Source organism: Danio rerio, chromosome 7 (genome assembly GCF_049306965.1).
Source record: "Danio rerio strain Tuebingen ecotype United States chromosome 7, GRCz12tu, whole genome shotgun sequence".
In the NCBI taxonomy this organism is placed as follows: Eukaryota; Metazoa; Chordata; class Actinopteri; order Cypriniformes; family Danionidae; genus Danio; species Danio rerio.
The window spans coordinates 72,555,163-72,574,796 of NC_133182.1; the positions used below are offsets into that span (position 1 = coordinate 72,555,163).

A 19,634-nucleotide genomic window follows, 5' to 3' on the forward strand; every position below is an offset into this window, starting at 1 on the left:
TAGAGTAAGCTGGAAACCTGTAACCATTGCAGTTTTGTTTCCTACTATGGTAGTCAAAGGTTAATAGTATTTCAGCTTTCTTTAAAATATCTTATTTGGTGTTTAACAGAATAAAGAAGTTTATAAAGCTTTGGAACCACTTGAGGGCAAGTAAATAGTGAGTTTAAAGAATCAAATAGTACGAGTAAACAATACATTTCAATTTTGGGGTGAACTATGCTTTTAAGGGTTACATAAAGAACTTCTCCAATTGCTTACTTCAAGGGTGGCCAACCCTGTTCCTGGAGAGCCACCTTCCTGCAGATTTCAGTTGCTACCCATATCAAACACACCTGAACCAATTAATTAGGACCTGAACACCACATGATAATTACAGGCAGGTGTGTTTGATATGGGTTGCAACTGAAATCTGCAGGAAGGTGGCTCTCCAGGAACAGGGTTGGCCACCCCTGTTTCACTTCTATTAAAGCTGACTTTTTTCATCAACAACCCATTAACATTCCACAATTGATTAACAGTATCAAGTCCTTGCCTTACTCTTCATTATTTTTAATAATATGTTTGAAAATATGGCCTCGATGTACTATCTACATTTTTGTAGGTTGCTCACTATCTATGTGTATCTCTAAAAAACAATGATCAAAGTTTCTGGAGCAGTTTCCATGCTATGACTTCTGATTCATAATCTTCTGAATGGTGTGTTTTTTGCAGCTATCCTGGTCTCCTGGTGATTCCTCACACTGTGCAAGACAGCAGTCTCCAGAAGGTGTCCCGCTGCTACCGGCACAACCGTCTGCCGGTCGTGTGTTGGAAACACCCTCGCACCAAAGCCGTTTTACTCCGTTCAGGAGGTTTCCATAGCAAGAGTGTGGTTGGCCTTTTCAAGTCTCAGAATCCTTCGTCAGCAGGTACTATAAGTTTATATAGTATAATATGCAGTATATTGGATAAAGGAATGTAAATAATTGCTCTCACTGAGTCTCCGTGTCCACCAAAGAGTTTTTGAGCTGCAGAAATGTGATTCATGTTCTAAAATGCTCAGCTTTTTTTAAAAGTTGGTATATATTATATTATAATATATATATTCATTCATTCATTTTCTTGTCGGCTTAGTCCCTTTATTAACCCGGGGTCGCCACAGCGGAATGAACCGCCAACTTGTCCAGCAAGTTTTTACACAGCGGATGCCCTTCCAGCCACAACCCATCTCTGGGGACATCCACACACACATTCATACACTACGGACAATTTAGCCTACCCAATTCACCTGTACCGCATGTCTTTGGACTGTGGGGGAAACCGGAGCACCCGGAGGAAACCCACGCGAAAGCAGGGAGAACATGCAAACTCCACACAGAAACGCCAACTGAGCCGAGGTTCGAACCAGCACTACCTACTGCGCCACTGCCTCGCCTATATGAAATATACCCACAAAATATATTGTTTTAGCATTGATACAGTATTGCAATGTCTGCAGTAGTCAAATCGCAAGATCTTCAGTGTTGAGTATTAATTGAGTCTATTACTTGCTACTTTAAATCCTAACAGAGTTAAAGTTTATCATTTGTATGTAATTTTAAGGACTGCGACTGAGCATTTCAAGAGACTTTAAAACATTGGGGATTAATTGTATTTGATTATTTAAATGGAAAAAAAATGTTCTTACTTAGAATTTTGTTTGTTTGTAATTATTCATTAGGATCAACCCCTTGAGATGTACCATCTCATTTTCAGAGGGGGTCCCACAGTTAATCGCAATCACATTATAATTGCACAAAAAGACAAAAACGAAACATAAATTACACATCATCCATAAAACAAGAACAAAACAAACATTAACAAAAGGGGAAGGAGTATACATATATATTCATAGTGCAAACAGATGTACAGATCAGTGAATCAAATCACCACATAAACAACAACATCGTCAGTACAATACAAAGTAAAAAAGGACAGCAAATTTTTGCCTAAACACTTAAATAATGCAACGCATCAAATGTTAGCAAGTAAATTATTCCAATCTGTTGGACCCTTAAACATAAAAGCTCTTTTACCAATAGATTTTTAAAAATGAGAAACAAAAAATACATCTGAACAGAATGTCTAACTTGATAATGGAAAAAAATGGAAAATATTTTGGTAAAAAATAAGGAGACTTAAAATGAATATATTTAAATATTAAGTGAATATGTCAGTGAATGTCATTTTTTTGTCTTGCTTTTAGTCCAAATATATACATTTCAAAGCAAAAACAACATTATTTGACTTACCCCGTTAGCAGAACTCTTCATTTTGACCTTTTTTTTTCTAAAAGTGGAAACAAAACAGTTAATTTATTCATTCATTCATTCATTTTCTGCCGCTTTTCCGGGGCCGGGTCGCGGGGGCAGCAGTCTTAGGAGAGAACCCCAGGCTTCCCTCCCCCCAGACACTATCTCCAGCTCCTCTGGGGGGATCCCAAGGCGTTCCCAGGCCAGCCGAGAGACATAGTCTCTCCAGCGTGTCCTGGGTCTTCCCCGAGGCCTCCTCCTGGTGGGACATGCTTGGAACACCTGCCTAGGTAGGCGTCCAGGAGGCATGCGAAACAGATACCCGAGCCACCTCAGCTGACTTCTCTCGATGTGGAGGAGCAGCGGCTTTACTCCGAGCTCCTCCTGGGTGTCAGAGCTCCTCACCCAATCCATAAGAGTACGCCCTGTCACCCTTCGGAGGAAACTAATTTCGGCGGCTTGTATCCGAGATCTTGTCCTTTCGGTCATGACCCAAAGCTCATGACCATAGGTGAGAGTAGGAACGTAGATTGACTAGAAACAAAATAGTAGATTGACGTAGAAACAAAACAGTATTTTACTTAATTTAGGAATTTGAAATATTTTAAATAGAAACGAGACAATGTAGGAAAAAGCATTTCTTTGCATTGTGATTATTGAATTTCTGTACCTGAACACTGCAGAAAACCGTAAAATAGAGCTGTTCAAACCATCTTGTCAAACTGTAATCATATTGCAATATTTCACTCATTCATTCTGTTACGATCCTTGATGGCAATATGTCTAGGGTATTAAAAGGAGTAACATAAAGATGACCAAAGTATAAACTGATGATGAAGAATGGCAAGAGAAAACACCAAACAACAAATTAGCACCGCAAAAGATTTATTGCTCCCACATTATTTACAATATTTACAAACAATAAGAAAACGTTGAAAAGAACTAAGACAAATAGGAGAGGGAACTGAAATTTACGCATGCAAATCAAAGAAATAAATATAACAAAAACATTCCCTTAATCTCCTCCCCAATCCACTTAATAAGAAAGTAACAAAATGAAAAGAAAAGTCTTCAGCGCAAAAGCGCCCTGAACTTACTCTAACTAATAAATAAAAATACAGAATTAGCGCACTTCGCTAACTAGTGTGTCTATACGTCAATAATCCTGCGTGCAAATATGTATGTCACGTGACTTACTATGTTGTTCCAGATCTCCCTTGTCAAGTCACAGAAGGTTTTTGAATGGAGCAATAGTGGGCTAGAGATGTAGAAACACTCGTCAGAACTCTCAAACAAATCTCACTGAAAGTCAACAGTTAATCTCGCTCAAAGTCAACATCAGTAAATCTCAATCAAAGTACACATCAGTAGCAGTGACAACGCACACGGACACCACCAAACAGACAACACGCCAAAACAACAACAGCTGATCTCTCCCCGTTGCCGCTTTCGTTTTAAAGGGCTCTGCAACGAACGTAATTGGCAGAGAGAAGTCGTCGTCACACAGTAGATTAGGATTGGCAGTCCTGTCAGCCAATAGTGCTCCAAAGTAGGCGGTACCTGAGAAAATGACAGGGCCGGTACAGGGAGAGAGAGAGAGTGAGAGAGAAAGAGAAAGAGATAGAGACATAAAGAACAAACACGCAGCAAAACTGCGCGGTTCATAACACATTCATTCATTCATTTTCCTTCAGCTTAGTCCCTTTATTTATCAGGGGACCACAGCGGAATGAACAGCCAACTTATCCAGCAAATAATTTAAACAGCGGATGCTCTTCCAGCCGCAACCCAGAAATGGGAAATATCCATGCATCTTACATTCACACTCATACACTACGGAAAATTTAGTTTATCCAATTTACCTGTACCGCATGTCTTTAGACTGTGGGGGAAACCGGAGCACCCGGAGGAAACCCACACCAACATGGGGAGAACATGCAAACTCCACACAGATATGCCAACTGACCCAGCCGGGACTTGAACCAGCGACCTTCTTGCAGTGAGGCGATGGTGCTAACCACTGAGTCACTGTGCCGCCCCATCACAATATTTATCACAGAAAAATTAAATATGGCAATATCAGATTTTTCCAATATCGCACAGCCTTAATTCTCACCGGACCAATACAAGTTGAAAGTCCTTAGAAGATTTTTTGTTTACAGTTGTGCAGTATTGTCCCGCCCCTCCTCCACTTCGATTGAACGTCTAGGTCAAAAGTGTCACCAATGAGCACTACGCTAACTTACTATGGCTGAAAAAATAAAAATGCAATGAAAAGCGGTGCTACCATTGACAACAAAAGAATTCAAACGCTCAGCTTGAGAAAAAAACACTTTGGTGGACACGCAGCCTAAAATTATATTATGATTTGGATGAAAGGTCATTCTTAGCTCTAAACCACATGCATCCTGGTCACTGACTGTCCAATGTTGTACTGAAAAGCGATTTCTTAATCTGGCGATCTCTAATCATGACTGGCTGACCTTCTGCAACCTTTGGGGAGTGTGAGAACACAGGGTTTTTGTTTACAAGGTGCAAAATTGTTGCAACAACCACTTTCGAGGATGAAATAAACAGTGGGTTTAATCAAGTATCGAGCCTCAGCAATAGTTCATTAGTTTTCATGTCTGTTATTTTCTGTAAAGCTCAACCTTAAATGAACTGTAAAGAAAACAAACTGTGGTGGTTAATTTTTTTTTTTGACTCGTTGTCTTCCTGTCGTAGGTGGTTCTTGGACAATGTGGACAAGGCCTTTAGCCAATTAGTTGAGTGGTTGTCAACATTTTTAACCGAGGTTTTGTTCAGATATTCCCCTTACAGGCCTTATATAGTTTCATTAGGGATTTCTGCTGTAATTAGGACTGTGTTGCTTGTTTTCAGACTTTTTAAAGACATAGTTCACCCAAAAGTGAAGATGCTGTTATTATTTACTCTCCCTCATGTCGTTCCAAACACCTGAGACCTTCGTAGACACAAATGAAGATATTTTTTAGATGAAATTCAACAACTCTCTTGTTCACTAAGGACTGCAGTGGTCATACAATGTTCCCAAAAAAATAAAGGAATCTTTGTCAAAAACTTCCAGCTGACTTCAGTGGTACAACTGTACTTGTACGAATCTCCAAGAACATTTTTGCATACCTAAAATAAAGATTTAATTAAGACTTCTGCATAAAATGTTTTAATACTGTTTTACTACGGACAGTACTCTGCTTACACGTTGCGCTCCTGAAGCTAATGGTAAAAATGTTGTACTGCCTTGTAGTAAGCATATATTAGCAAATCTATTAACTTGTATGTAGCTTCGTATCATTACAGTTGAACCACTGAAGTCACATAGAAGGTTTTGATCATGTTTTTGGTTCAGTTTCTGATCTTTGAATGAGCCTGGACTTTTGCTGTCAATGGAGGTTGAAAAAGCTCTTGGATTTCATCGAAAATATCTTAATTTGTTGTCTGAAGACAAATGAGAGCTCTGGGGTTAGGAACGACATGAAGTAATTAATAATATAAGTTTTATTTTTGGTTGAAGCAATTCTTAAACTTGCCCCTGGAACTCTAAAAACTACTAATTCAGAGAAAGGCTTGCTTATGGGATGTAGAGGTTGTCAAGAGATAAACAATGATTTTTGTTTGTTTGTTTTTCCTTTGATTTTGTTTTGTTTATATATAACCGGTTTGTTTGTTTTTTGTTTGTTTTTTTCTATTGTTTTTTTTTTATCTTCTTATTTGTTTTTTGTTTTATTTTGTTATGTTATATTTTATGTTATTATTATTGTTACTATTATTTTGTATTGTTTGTTTGTTTTTTGTTTTATTTCATAGTATAATCTGGTTGAAAACCACTAATTTAGAGCTGAACAATGTTTTTGTTTTATTTTGTTTTATTATATAAAATATAAAAATATATCAGGGTTTTTGTTTTGTTTAGCTCTTAAAAATCAGGTTTGGTTCTTGTGGAAGGGGCGGGAAGGGTTCGGTTGTTGTTGGTTTTTTTTTTTCTTCTTTTCTTCTTTTCAATTTTTTTGTTTTTGTGTTTTAGTTGTTGTTTTTGTTTGTAAAAGATATCAGTTTTTTTTTGTTGTTGTTTCTTTTTGTTATTTATAATATAATCTGGTTAAAAACCACTAGTTCAGAGAAAGGCTTGCCGAGATGTAGAGGTTGTCAAGAGATAAACAATGCTTTTTGTTTGTTTGTTTTTCCTTTGTTTTTTATATAACCAGTTTGTTTGTTTTGTTTTTGTTTTGTTTTTTCTATTCTTTTTTATGTTATATTTGTATGTTATTATTATTGTTACTATTATTTTTTGAATTTTTTGTTTTTGTTTTGTTTCATAATATAATCTGGTTGAAAACCACTAGTTTTGAGCTGAAGATTTTTTTTTTGTTTTATTTTTTATTATATAAAATATTTAACTATATCAGTGGTTTTTTGTTTTATTTTGTTTAGCTGTTAAATGTCAGGTTTGGTTTTTGTGTAAGAGGTTGGGAGGGTTCAGTTGTTTTTGTTTATTTGTTTTTTCTTTTCTTTTCTTTTCTTTTTTTGTTTTGTTTTTTGTTTTGTTTTGTTCTCAAAATATATCAAGTTTTTTGTTTGTTTGTTTGTTCTTAAAAGATATCAGGGTTTGTTGTTGTTGTTGTTTCTTTTTTACAATATAATCTGGTTGAAAACCACTAGTTTAGACAAAGACTTGCTTATGAGATATAGATGTTGTCAAAAGATAAACAATGTTCTTATGATGCTCTCTTTTTGATACCAGCTCCAACTTCCTCCGATACCTCCAGCAGTCTGGAACAGGAGAAGTATCTGCAAGCCATCCTCAGCTCTATCCCCATCTACTTTAAACCCAACGGCAGCAACACGCTCACCAACCGCTCTCTCATCGGCTTGTCCCCAGGTACTGTAGAGATATGAGTGGTGAGTCTTCAGGGACTTCACAATCAGAAACAATTCTTTAGGTTTTAGTTTAAGGGAACTAGCCTGTGTTTGCAGAACCTAAGTCTCAAACTTTCACTTATCTGTTATAAAGTGTGCCATAATGGTGGCATACGATTCTGCTGTAGTGCCATGCATCACTTTAAAACCACCCTCTCTGCCGTGAGTCAGAAGTCGGCCAAGAATCACACATCATTTCTATTTCTTAAGTTTACCCATCTTTGTACAAATGTCGAGAATTCAGCAACATACAAAAATAACAAAGAAAACAAACAATGGCTGTAGTTGATTTATTTTGTTCCTTGTTTTTAATTGTAGTATTAAAGGGGGCCTATTATGCAACAATAACTTGTATAAGGGGTTTAAACACAGTTGTGTGGCAGCAGTGCGTGGCAGCCTCTAATGGTAAAAATTAATTAATTCTATAATCACACTTCATAAAAACAGCCTACAGAAACACTTGGATTGATTTAGAGGGGGAAAGCCCCTCCCATTAGTGATGATCTCTCCCTCTCTAGCATAGAAAGCCCTGAGTGAGAAGCAGATGTTCGCCATTACAGTTTTGAATCTGCCGCAATGGTGAAACATAGCTCCACCCTCTTTTTCAGGTTTTGTTTGTTTTCTTTTAATTGTTTTTCACAAGTTTTCTTTTTTTTTTCGTTTCGTTTTGTTTTGCTTTGTCCCACCCTTAAAAGAAATCAGGTTTGTTTGTTTTTTGTTTGTTTTTTTGTTTTTGTTTTTTTGTTTTTTTGTTTGTTTTTGTGTTTTGTTTAGTTTTGTCTTTAAAAGTTATCAGGTTTGTTTGTTTTTTTTTCTTGTTTTTTTGTTTGTTTGTTTTTATTTGTAATTTTGTTTGTTTTGTGTTTTGTCCTTAAAAGTTATCAGATTTGTTTGTTTTTGTTTTGTTTTTTGCCCTTAAAAGACAATAAGTTTTTTTTTTCATTAGGTTTTCTTTTTGCTTTATTGTTATTTATTTTGTTTTGTTTTGTTTTGTTTTGTTTTGTTTTGTTTTGTTTTGTTTTGTTTTGTTTTGTTTTGTTTTGTTTTGTTTTGTTTTGTTTTCCCATAAAAATATATCAGGTGCATCCTCCACTTGAAAAAAAAATCTAAAATCTTATTTTTGCCCCAGTTTTTGTGTTCTCCAAAGCTCTTATCTCCACTCGAGTTCCTCTTGGTTGCACAAATTGTTATTTATGTATTGAGCTGATTTCCGAAGGAACTGGAGCACAATTGTGTGGTTATGTAAGGAGAGCAGGACATGACGAGGTCCCCTCTCATCCATCTCCCTGCTCTCCACAGCCGTTATGCAGATGCCTCAGACCACACAGATCTTGTCTGATATGTTGCCGTCATAATCTTTCATTTATCCCCACCTGCTGGGTGAAAGACTCGCGTAAACGGCTAACCTCATTTCTGATGTTAATGCAAAACAAACCTTCACACAAAAATATTTTGATTCTGTCATCATTTACTCACCCTTCACTTTTTCCAAACCTGTTTGAGTTTTTACCTTCTGTTTAACAGAAAAGAAGATAGTTTGAAGAATGCTTAAAAACTGGTAACCATTGACTTTCCGTAGTTTTTGGTTTTCCTACTATGAAAGGCAATGCTTACAGATTTTGAGCATTCTTCTATATATATTTTGTGTTCAACAGAAGAAAGAAAGTCATAAATGTTTTTAACAACTCGAGGGTGAGTAAATAGGGTGTAAACTTTCATTTTGTGTGAACTAGCCCTTTAAGTACTTATACTGGAATTTAGAAGTGTTTTGGAATGGACTGCCACAAGAAACTGGCCCTAAATCTGTCCTTAAACCACTAACTGTGTAATAGGCCACTGGTATGGTAGTTTTCGCACTCATTTCAAACATACAAGCCACCACAGCATCCATAACCTTAACTGATCCTTGCTAATTCACACTTGTTTTGGCCCACAGTTGAGGGTTTCAGTGTTTAGTTGAGATGTTTACTACAGTAATTACAAGCATAATAAAGGTTTAATCCCAGCAATCACCCAGTGTCATAAGACTTTACTATTTGCTTTAATTTACAATTAGAATTATTAGCCCCCTTTGTATTTTTGTTCCCTAATTTCTTTTTAAACAGAAAGATTTTTTTAACCAACACATTTCTAAACATAATAGTTTTGATAAGTCATTTCTAATAACTGATTTCATTAATCTTTGCCATGAAGACAGTAAGGGGTGTAATGGATCACGGTTGATCTGTGATTTGTAAAGATCACAACCCACGGTTTAGACACATGTGACCCGCAGATTAATAAAAAAAGATTTATTTGTAGATTAATCCTAAATTTATAATGATCGCGGAGAGATCATCTCTCGTGTCATTCAAATTACATGTATGAAATCATTTAGGTTTTCTTGTAAAATATAATGATGACGGAAGAAGTTGTGGTCGCTTATTCGGGATTTGGTGGGTTTCTTAGGTTATTAAAGGTGTTTTCTGTCACTACTTGTTTAGCCTGCATTAATGCATTCAGTGTAAGCTACTCAATTAATCATTAAAAGATCGGGATCTCAACACCCACGCAACATAAATTACAAATCATGGTGATTTGCATGTTTATTAATTCTAAGATATTGAGTCATTAGTCTTTTGAGTTTGTTATGAAGTTAAAAACAGTCAAATAACACAGAAGTACTGTGATAACAGTTTATAGTTTTGATAAAATCACTGATGTTTGTGGTAAAGATTACAATCACCCTCATATGAATTTAACAACGCTCAAAAATGAAAGTTGTAGGCAGCAATTACATTATTTAACCAATAGGTGACAACAACCGACCATCTCAAATATGCCACTGAATAATTCTTCAAAAATTATCATCTAGCAATGAAACATGAAGTTTTAAGAGTGAATAACTGAATCATTTATTGAAAATAAGACTAAATATACATTTAATTATACATTTTATACTAAATATACACTTTATACATTTAGCGTTATTAGCAACAGTAACAGTGAATTTTTCACAGTACTAAATATTTTACTGTTATTTTTATATTTTATTTTTATTAAAATTACAGTTTCTAAGTTCTGTTTGTTAAAATTCGAAGTGTCTTGCAGTACTGGGGTCCGTTCTTCGTACGTGAATTACTCAGTTAGCTGGATTTGGTTATTGACGATTTGACATGATCAAGGATCATTTCGTTCTTCAAAACTCATCTGAGACTTGTTGTTATAGTAACAGTTCTGATGGGTCAAACCTGCATAGGAGCAGGTTCATTACATATAAACAGGATTAGATCGGGTCAGTTCAAGCAAAGATTTATATATATATATATATATATATATATATATATATATATATATATATATATATATATATATATATATATATATATAAGATATATATATATATATATATATATATATATATATATATATATATATATATATATATATATATATATATAGTTAAAAAATATATAATAATAAAATGTATGCAATCTGCACTCCGGAATAAAAGTAAAAGACTGCCACCTGGTGGTTCAAAGAGAACATTTATTGAAATGATCTTTTTAGATGTAAACGCAAATGCGTACATGCACAGTATTCGACTTAAAAAAAAAAAAGATAATAATTTATGCAGTCAAGCACGTGTTTTGATCACTAATATGGTGATTGATACCTTTACTGATATTAAAATGCTTTTTTGATGCTAAATTAATTTATACAGTTATTCCTTATGCCGATTAAAAATACTTGAGTTGGCCTAGGCTTCTATAATAAAGAAAATCTTCTCTAAATGTAGGACTGAATACATTGATATGCATTGAAATACATGATGAATACTCGTCTTGACACATGAAAGTGTAAAGCCTGCAGCTCACAACAAATGTAGGAAGTTATTGCATGTCATATTTAACAAACCGTTTACTGCCAATTTAATGTAATTTTGCTCACATGGATAATTGAATATTAATCAGATGATGTCATTACGCTGCAGTGCCGTTAGCCAATCGTTGCATTGCTGATTATGATTTAGAGGATCGATAGATCAGTCCTTCACAACACTAGCAGCGATCTCAGATCAGTTTATCCAGACATTTTAATCGGATTCACGGAATTGTTTGAAGTACCAAATTAGCCAGAGATCAATTGTCAAGATGAACAGATCCAGGATCTGCCAAAATCATCTTAGATCATTTAAGCGAGGTATAAAGAATAGACCCCTGGTTTTTGTAATAAATGGAAAGCAAATTACATTTGTCTCCTCCCCTTGGCTGACCTGAAAAATGGTCCAATCCGTGACTCAAAAGCTCTAATGTGATCCTAGCCGTGAGATTTGTGATCCGTTACACCACTAAAGACAGTGCATAATATTTCACTAAATATTTTTCAAGATACTAGTATTCAGCCAACCCGGGCTCATTGTGGAAACGTAGCCCCGTGGAAGTTTCTGCAGACCGCGAAATACGTCCCAGGAGGTACGTATTCGAGCAGTTTTTGTTTTCGCAGATCCGCGAGAGGCTGCTGTGCGCGCTTTTTCGCATCTCGATTGCCTCTCGGGAGCGCGCGCCATTCGCGCCCGCGCTGTTCTCGCGCGAAAAGCCGCCAGAGGCTGCTGTGGAGCGACCGTCCGTCCGACTGGCCAGCTGAACGACCGAACGATCGACCAGGCGGCCGGCCCATCGGCCGACCCGGCCGCCCCCCTCCTCCTCCTCCTCCTCCTCCTTCCCTAAACCCAAGCGAAGGTTTGCAAAAGCCGTCCAGAAAAAAAAAAAAAGCAAAAGCCCTCGTCTTTGATTTCGACCGCGTTTTCGGATCCTGCCACGATCTCGCCCTTATTTTTCAGATTCTGTTTTTCATCTTACCTGTTTTCTGGAACCGCTCTTCCCCGGACCCGATCCCGGTCATCCCCGCAGCCGGCTCCTCCTCCTCCGGGCCTCCGCTCCGCCGACATAATGCTGCGAGCTAAGCAGACAAACTGGTAGCAGCGCGAAAGCCCTCCACTCGATAGGCGAGCCGTCGGCCGGCGAGCGCAATGAGGAGGAGCCCCGCAGCGTTCACTCGAGAAAAACTAAACGCGGCCGTACGTACCTACGGCCACGTAAATCACGGTCTACAGAAACATCCGCGGGGCTACGTTTCCAGAATGAGCTTGGGTTGTATTCAGTTTAAAGTGACATTTAAAGGGTTAATTAGGCTAATTAGGCATGTTATTGTATAACAATAGTTTGTTCTGAAAATAATATTATCAAAATTACTGTTAAAATTTCTTTGCTCCATTGAATATCACTTGAGAAATATTTGACCAACAACATAAATTTCTCAAAAGCACTAATAATTTTGATTTCAACTGTATATATTGTGCAGCCCTTCTTAGCATGCTGTATGTTGGCAGATAACAAATGGCTAGGCTTTGGAGAAGGTTGTGATGTCTTGTTTGCTCTGCTTATGCTTGACGCTCGATGCATGGTGTGGTGTGTGTTTGTGTGTCTTCATCTGTTTAGCAAGCGAACGCAGGGCATCGAGAATACCAAAGATGGCCCCTGTCCATTTGGACATTTCCTTCACCAATAGCTTCACCAGAGGAGGTGAGTGGGCCTCCGTTCTTCATTTCCGTTGACCCCAAGGACATATTTAGCATCGAACAAATTCCCCATCTTTCATCGGATATCTTTAGTTGGCTGTCTTCTATCTTGATATCTCATTATCTGGGTTTTGTCACAGACCACAACTCTTCCCACACACATACACACACATGCTCATGCTGCTTTGACTTTGGCCCAATTTGAGATTTTTTTTATTATTTGTGGTGATGGTTCTGCTGAACTTGCGGATATTTGTTGCCACAATCCTCCAAAGTGCACAGTGTGTTTCATAAACTCTAAAAAGCAAGCCATGTCGACTTTCAAAAAGTGCATGATAAATGATTGTTTAGATGTTGAAGTGGTGTAGAAGTATTCACCCCCTCGGTAAGGTCGAGGTCTGCACAGTATTTTTAAGTATGATATTATAAGCTTTGATCATGTGCTTATGACTATTACATAGGTCCAAATTATGGCCATGACATATTAATTCAACAGTCAGCATTAAGCTGCCAGGAAGAGTCTGTTGGGTTATTTTTTACAGTGTTTTTCTTATATCAGCAGCAGCTCACTGCAAAACTTACTTTGTTTTTGTCTTGTTTCACGAAGGAAAGAGAAAGTAAAGGCCAATTGGAGGAGGCTCATTCTTTATCCTCGTGCTGCAGATGCTCTGTTTAACTGTTTTATTGCTATTGAAGGGTTCAGTTTTTCCATATGCAAAGTCCACCATGTAAATAGCAAATGTACCATGGCGCAACACAACTGACTTTTAGGGCCTACTCACACTATGCCATCTGGATCGTTTGAGAAGTGTAAGTGCGCTGAATCGGGCTCAAGCACGGTTCACTTGGCCGGCCCTGGCCCGCTTGGAAGAGGTGGGCCTGAGCACAGTTCACGTTGGCTTTGGCGCAGTACGTTTGTAGTGTGAGTGCAAAACGCGCCAACGCCCAAAACTGAAAGCGAGATGTGACTTTTAAGGGGCTGTTTCATATGGATTTATTAATCATTCTTACTGTTCAGTGAACGCAAACTGCCGTAGCTTATTAAATACGCAAACCCCTCACTGCACGATAGCTGCGCACCTTCAGCAGACTCTCTCATTCCTGCAGCACGAGGGCTTTATGATTGTTTTTGAGTGCCAAAAGTGGTGGATCTGTTCGGCGGAATATCTGACTGCGTGACTGTTTGGCGAAATATTTGACTGCATGTCACTGCATATCAAACCGACTGAAACGATATAACTAAAGAAATCTCCACTGTGCTGCTGAGTGACAAGGCTTCTCACTGAACAGCGCAGCATTGATGACGTAAGCGTGCCGAGGCCCGATTGTGGTGTGAGTGCGGGCCGTCTGGGGAGACGGGAGGGGGACAAGCGTGCTTTGGCCCGGTTCGAGGTAACTGTATCTAGTGTGAGTACGCCCTTAAAGGGAATGGGAGATGAGACTCAGATTGGTGTATACTAGGGATGTAACGGTATTGTAAATACCGTCATACCGCAATATTAATTTTTTTCGATATTACCGAAGTCGCATGACTCGGTAAAACTATAGGTCTTCTGAGAAAATTTGCTCAGGCGAATGAAGCGAACGGGAGGTAGCGAAAACTACAATTTCCATCAGCCCATGCTTGACCATCATCCCTTGCGGTCTGTTGTCGCTACAGATCCAGTAATGCGGAAATGGAGTGTGCTGCTAGAAGCGGGGATGAAAAAGAGCTGTAAAACTCTAAAGCGGGTGTTGTCGCGGCGCGCGTACTGAATAGCGGTGTTGTCGCGCGAGTTCTTATCAGCTGTGTTGTCGCGTGAGTTCTTATCAGCTGTGTTGTCGCGCGCGTACTGAATAGCGGTGTTGTCAGCACACTGTTCAGATTGATGCAGACATGAGATCTCTATCTTACTCATGGTTTGTCCTCTCAAGTGGGGGAAAGACAATGCACAACGTTACCCACTGCTGTCAACCTGGGCCAAGTCATATCTCTATTGTCCCAGAAACCTCAGTCCCAAATGAGAGGGTTTTTTTCTGTTGCAGGGGACATTGTAAATGCTCAGAGTTACCAGCTTTTACCAGATTATATTTATATGATAATTTTCCTTTAAACCCATCTCTATCTAAGTGAGTGAGTGATTAAATGTTGAATGTGATGAGTTTTCAACAATACTAAATTGAAACTTTATTTTTTTTACATGGTTTAATATTTTTTTGTTATTAAAATTGAAGTTCCTGTTTCAAAGCTTACAGATAGATGGCTAATTTGTATGTCATTGACAATTTTGGCACTTTTTTGGAGTATTTTCATAAGTTTTGTTTTTTCCTGTAAATGATTCAATAAATACCCTACCGTGACATTCATACCGAGGTATTACCGTACCGTGAAATTCTGATACCGTTACATCCCTAGTGTATACTCAAAACACATCCATAACTCATTAAGAGAATAAGCTCAACTATGTTAGAGCATGCGCCGCGGCACAAATCATAATATTCTGCCCATAAAATAGCAAAAGAGAATTCTGAGACGCCCACAATGCTTTTGCGCCCTGCGCCTTTGACTATGCGCCTAGACCGTTAAAATAGAGCCCTTCATGTTTATTCCTGCACCCTCAGGCCATTCAAGATGTAGGTGATTTTTTTATCTTTTAATAAAAGTTGATAAAAGCATATACAAGCAAAATAAAATGATTTTTCATGGTAGATTGGTTTCTTTTGAAACTAAACTATCAGTCTATGCAGGAAACTGGGCATCACTTGCAACATTATTTTCTTTAATTCAAAGCCTCAGCGAACAGTCCTGAGTGTAGTTCAGTAACAGTCTGGACAAGTGTTATGTTGCATAATTGCGATGGTACAGACAAACATAATCTTATTTTTTAAAATGTGACCATGGACCACAAAGCAAGTCATAAGTGTCCATTTTTTAAATTTGAGATTTTTACATCACCAAAAAATATAAATAAGGTTTCCCGTGATAAATGGTTTGTTTTGGTGGATTGGCCAACATTTGGTCGAGATACAACTATTTGAAATACTATCTGGAAACTCAGCTTCAACATATATCAAAATATTGAGAAAATGGCCTTTAAAGATGTAAAGTTTTAATAATTTTGACTTCGACTATAGGGCGTGGCAGTGGCAGAGTAGGTAGTGCTGTCGCCTCACAGAAAGAAGGTCGCTGGGTCGCTGGTTCGAACCTCGGCTCAGTTGGCGTTTCTGTGTGGAGTTTGCATGTTCTTCCTGCCTTCGCGTGGGTTTCCTCCAGGTGCTCCGGTTTCCCCCACAGTCCAAAGACATGCGGTATTGGTGAATTGGGTAGGCTAAATTGTCCGTAGTGCATGAGTGTGTGTGTGTGAATGTGTGTGTGTGGATGTTTCCCAGAGATGGGTTGCAGCTGGAAGGGCATCTGCTGCCTAAAAACTTGCTGGATAAGTTGGCAGTTCATTCCGCTGTGGCGACCCCGAATTAATAAAGGGACTAAGCCGACAAGAAAATGAATGACTTGGACTATATATGTTTTTGACTTGCACTTGCACTAAGGACCATGGTTTTAGACAAAAATAAATGTTTTTACATGTTTTACCTTAGGGTGAGTAAATTAACAACAACTTTTCACTTTTAGGTGAACTACACTTTTAGGTTTTAAATCGTGTGATGGCAAAGACAGAATTTTTAGTTTTGAGTGGACTAGTCTTTTTGTTATGGATGTTTATACCCTATTATGTAATCTTGTTTTTGTCTAATTGGTCTTGTTCTGAACATCAAGTCTTATCATAAAATACTTTGTCAGGTCATGATGTGACCAGTTCTTGGAAAAACGGCTTATGATTTAAAGAGAGGCTGAGTATAAGATGCAAGTCTCACTCGATGTCATGATTCAGTGATTTATTCACGTCGTTTTTCTCATAATCTGGGTTATAGATCGCATTGACTGTTTTTTTTTTTTTTTTTTGCTTCACCACAGGCAAATATATCCCAGCAGGTGCAGGCTAAGACAATTCCCATCATGTGTCTTCACAGAAATGTGGAACTGATTTTTCACTTCCTTTTTTTTTTTGTGCGTGTGTATTTTCAGTAGTGATGTTTGTTAAGTCAACATCATAATTACTCATACATACAGTTTATATAAATCCTTAAGTATAAACTTGTTTTTGTTGACTCATTCGCATTTCGTTGACTCATGTTCAGCTTATATTACATGACTGATGTGTCAAATCGGGCCAACTGAGGAAACAAAGCAGAATGGGTTTCGTTTTTCTTGTATTGAACCACCCAGAACACATTAGCGTCGTAGAAACAGCCAAGCACCACTCCTTTTTTTGTTTAGCTTTCCTGAAAATGTAGTTTACCATCTTCTATTCTTCACACATTCATCACATTGAAACAACTTCCCTGTCAAACCTCCATGTAAATCATCTTGTCTTCACCGATGCTCCGTCTTTGCATAATGCTTCAGTTACACAGTTCAGGTCGACCAGTGTTGAATTTTGGCTGCATGATGACCAAAAAAGCAGACTTGGCATTGAAATAAATGTACAAAGTGATTTTATTCACAAGAAAAAGCATCTTAAATCTAACTTAAGTGCCAGCTTTTATGTTTCAAATAGCCTTTGTGAAAGTAAATGTCAAAGCATGGGTGATATAATTTACCATCACTTTTTTAGTGCGACAGAAATATTGTATTCTGACCTGTACGTATTAATTTGTATGCTTTTATTTAGTGTATGAACAAATTGTCATAATAAATGGGTAAAACTTTGCTGTCAAACAGGTCAAATCTAGTGGTTTGACGTTTTTTCGTTTCACAAAAGGAAACTGGAATTTTCCATGTGCAAAGAGTAAACAAAGCAAAATTTAGTACCATTTTCATACTACTTGTAACTCTCCACAAAGGGATTCGCATGTGCAAATATGTCTGATATTCTAATGATCTATACCATCAGCAAATATTTAAGAAATGTAGAGGTTTCAGCCGGCCTCTTTGTGTTCCTTTTTGACTTGAATAGTTTACTTGCTACGTCACTTCAGTTTTTGTTCTGGCGCTCTGATTCGTTGCTAAATAACCAATCAGAGCGCTTTCTTCAGCCGACACTTGATGCCAAGTCTATTAGCTGAATTGGGCCAATGAGCTCCAAATTTAACCTGATGAGGTTTCAATAGAGCAAACCAACTAGCTGGACAGACACTGTCCGACGCACCGATGAAGCCAAATGGCCAATCATCTGCTTTGTATGTTCCGGCTAGGGCTCTGCGATAATTTGGTATCGATAATTATCACAATAATTTGGTATCGATAATTATCACAATAATTCAGTATCAATAATTATCACAATAATTCAGTATCAATAATTATCACAATAATTCAGTATCAATAATTATCACAATAATTCAGTATCAATAATTATCACAATAATTCGGTATCAATAATTATCACAATAATTCAGTATCAATAATTATCACAATAATTCAGTATCAATAATTATCACAATAATTCAGTATCAATAATTATCACAATAATTCGGTATCGATAATTATCACAATAATTCGGTATTGATAATTATCACAATAATTCGGTATCAATAATTATCACAATAATTCGGTATCGATAATTATCACAATAATTCGGTATCGATAATTATCACAATAATTCGGTATCGATAATTATCACAATAATTCGGTATCGATAATTATCACAATAATTCAGTATCGATAATTATCACAATAATTCGGTATCAATAATTATCACAATAATTCAGTATCAATAATTATCACAATAATTCAGTATCAATAATTATCACAATAATTCAGTATCAATAATTATCACAATAATTCGGTATCAATAATTATCACAATAATTCGGTATCAATAATTATCACAATAATTCGGTATCGATAATTATCACAATAATTCGGTATCGATAATTATCCCAATAATTCGGTATTGATAATTATCACAATAATTCAGTATTGATAGTTATCACAATAATTTGGTATCAATAATTATCACAATAATTCGGTATCGATAATTATCACAATAATTCGGTATCAATAATTATCACAATAATTCGGTATCGATAATTTTCACAATATATAGTTTTTATAAAACAATAATGACAAGTGAATAATTGATCGTTAATATTTACGCACTATGCGTAAAGCTGCGCAGGCATTTTGCAGCATGCCCTTCCGCATGCCGCACGCAGTAAAAGTGTACAGCCATACAGTGTTAGTTGCACTTCAGGGGTAAGAAAAATAAGGTAAAAAAGGTTAGAGTCACAGACATTGTTGAAAAGGAACATCAGTAAACATCAGTAGTCTGGAACTACTTAGTTTTTTTGCAATCCAACACAAAACAGAGCAACCTGCCCTTTTGTTTATAATTTTATTATTTTCATTGTCCGGCAGCTAAAACATTTCACAAAATGTGTTAAATCAGCTGCACAAAGCAATTGACATGCTGAAAAGCCTATACATTTACTTGATATAAAGATTTGGCATTTATCGATTCGTGATTATTATCGATATCGTCTGATATGAAAAAAAAATATTGTGATCATTTTTGTTTGCCATATCGCTCAGCCCTAGTTCCAGCCTTTAAAGAAAAGATCTGATGCATGGATTAAAAAGACATATTAAAATACTAATTGTGAATGGAAATGTTTCCCCCTCATCTCCAATCAGCCAAAAACGCTGAATCTTTAATTCCAGGTGTAAAGCAGCCGTCTCACTGGTCTCATCGAGCTAATAACTGTTCTGTCTGTCTTCAGAAAGGGGGTGTTTGCTGCATGTGTTTGAATTTTGTTATATGTTGTTTTGTTTTGTTTTGTTTTTTATTTCCTGTTTCTCCGTGCCATCAACAACTCCTGCACCTCTAATCTACCA

At 37.1% G+C, this 19,634-nt stretch overlaps 1 protein-coding gene across 4 annotated transcripts in view; it reads left to right on the forward strand.

Annotated features, from left to right (window-relative positions):
• The window catches only part of sbf2 (SET binding factor 2), a 288,988-nt gene that overhangs the window by 234,056 nt on the left and 35,298 nt on the right, over positions 1 to 19,634 (forward strand). For 2 of the 4 annotated variants that reach the window (XM_009303601.4, XM_009303602.4), the window contains exons 27-29: positions 712 to 908; positions 7,030 to 7,167; positions 12,686 to 12,769. In XM_009303601.4, the coding sequence (XP_009301876.1) occupies positions 712 to 908; positions 7,030 to 7,167; positions 12,686 to 12,769 (419 nt within the window). Of the gene's footprint in view, positions 1 to 711; positions 909 to 7,029; positions 7,848 to 7,907; positions 8,705 to 12,685; positions 12,770 to 19,634 lie in introns of those variants that run through there. The other 2 variants (XR_012382813.1, XM_021478035.2) reach the window with 2 other exon arrangements.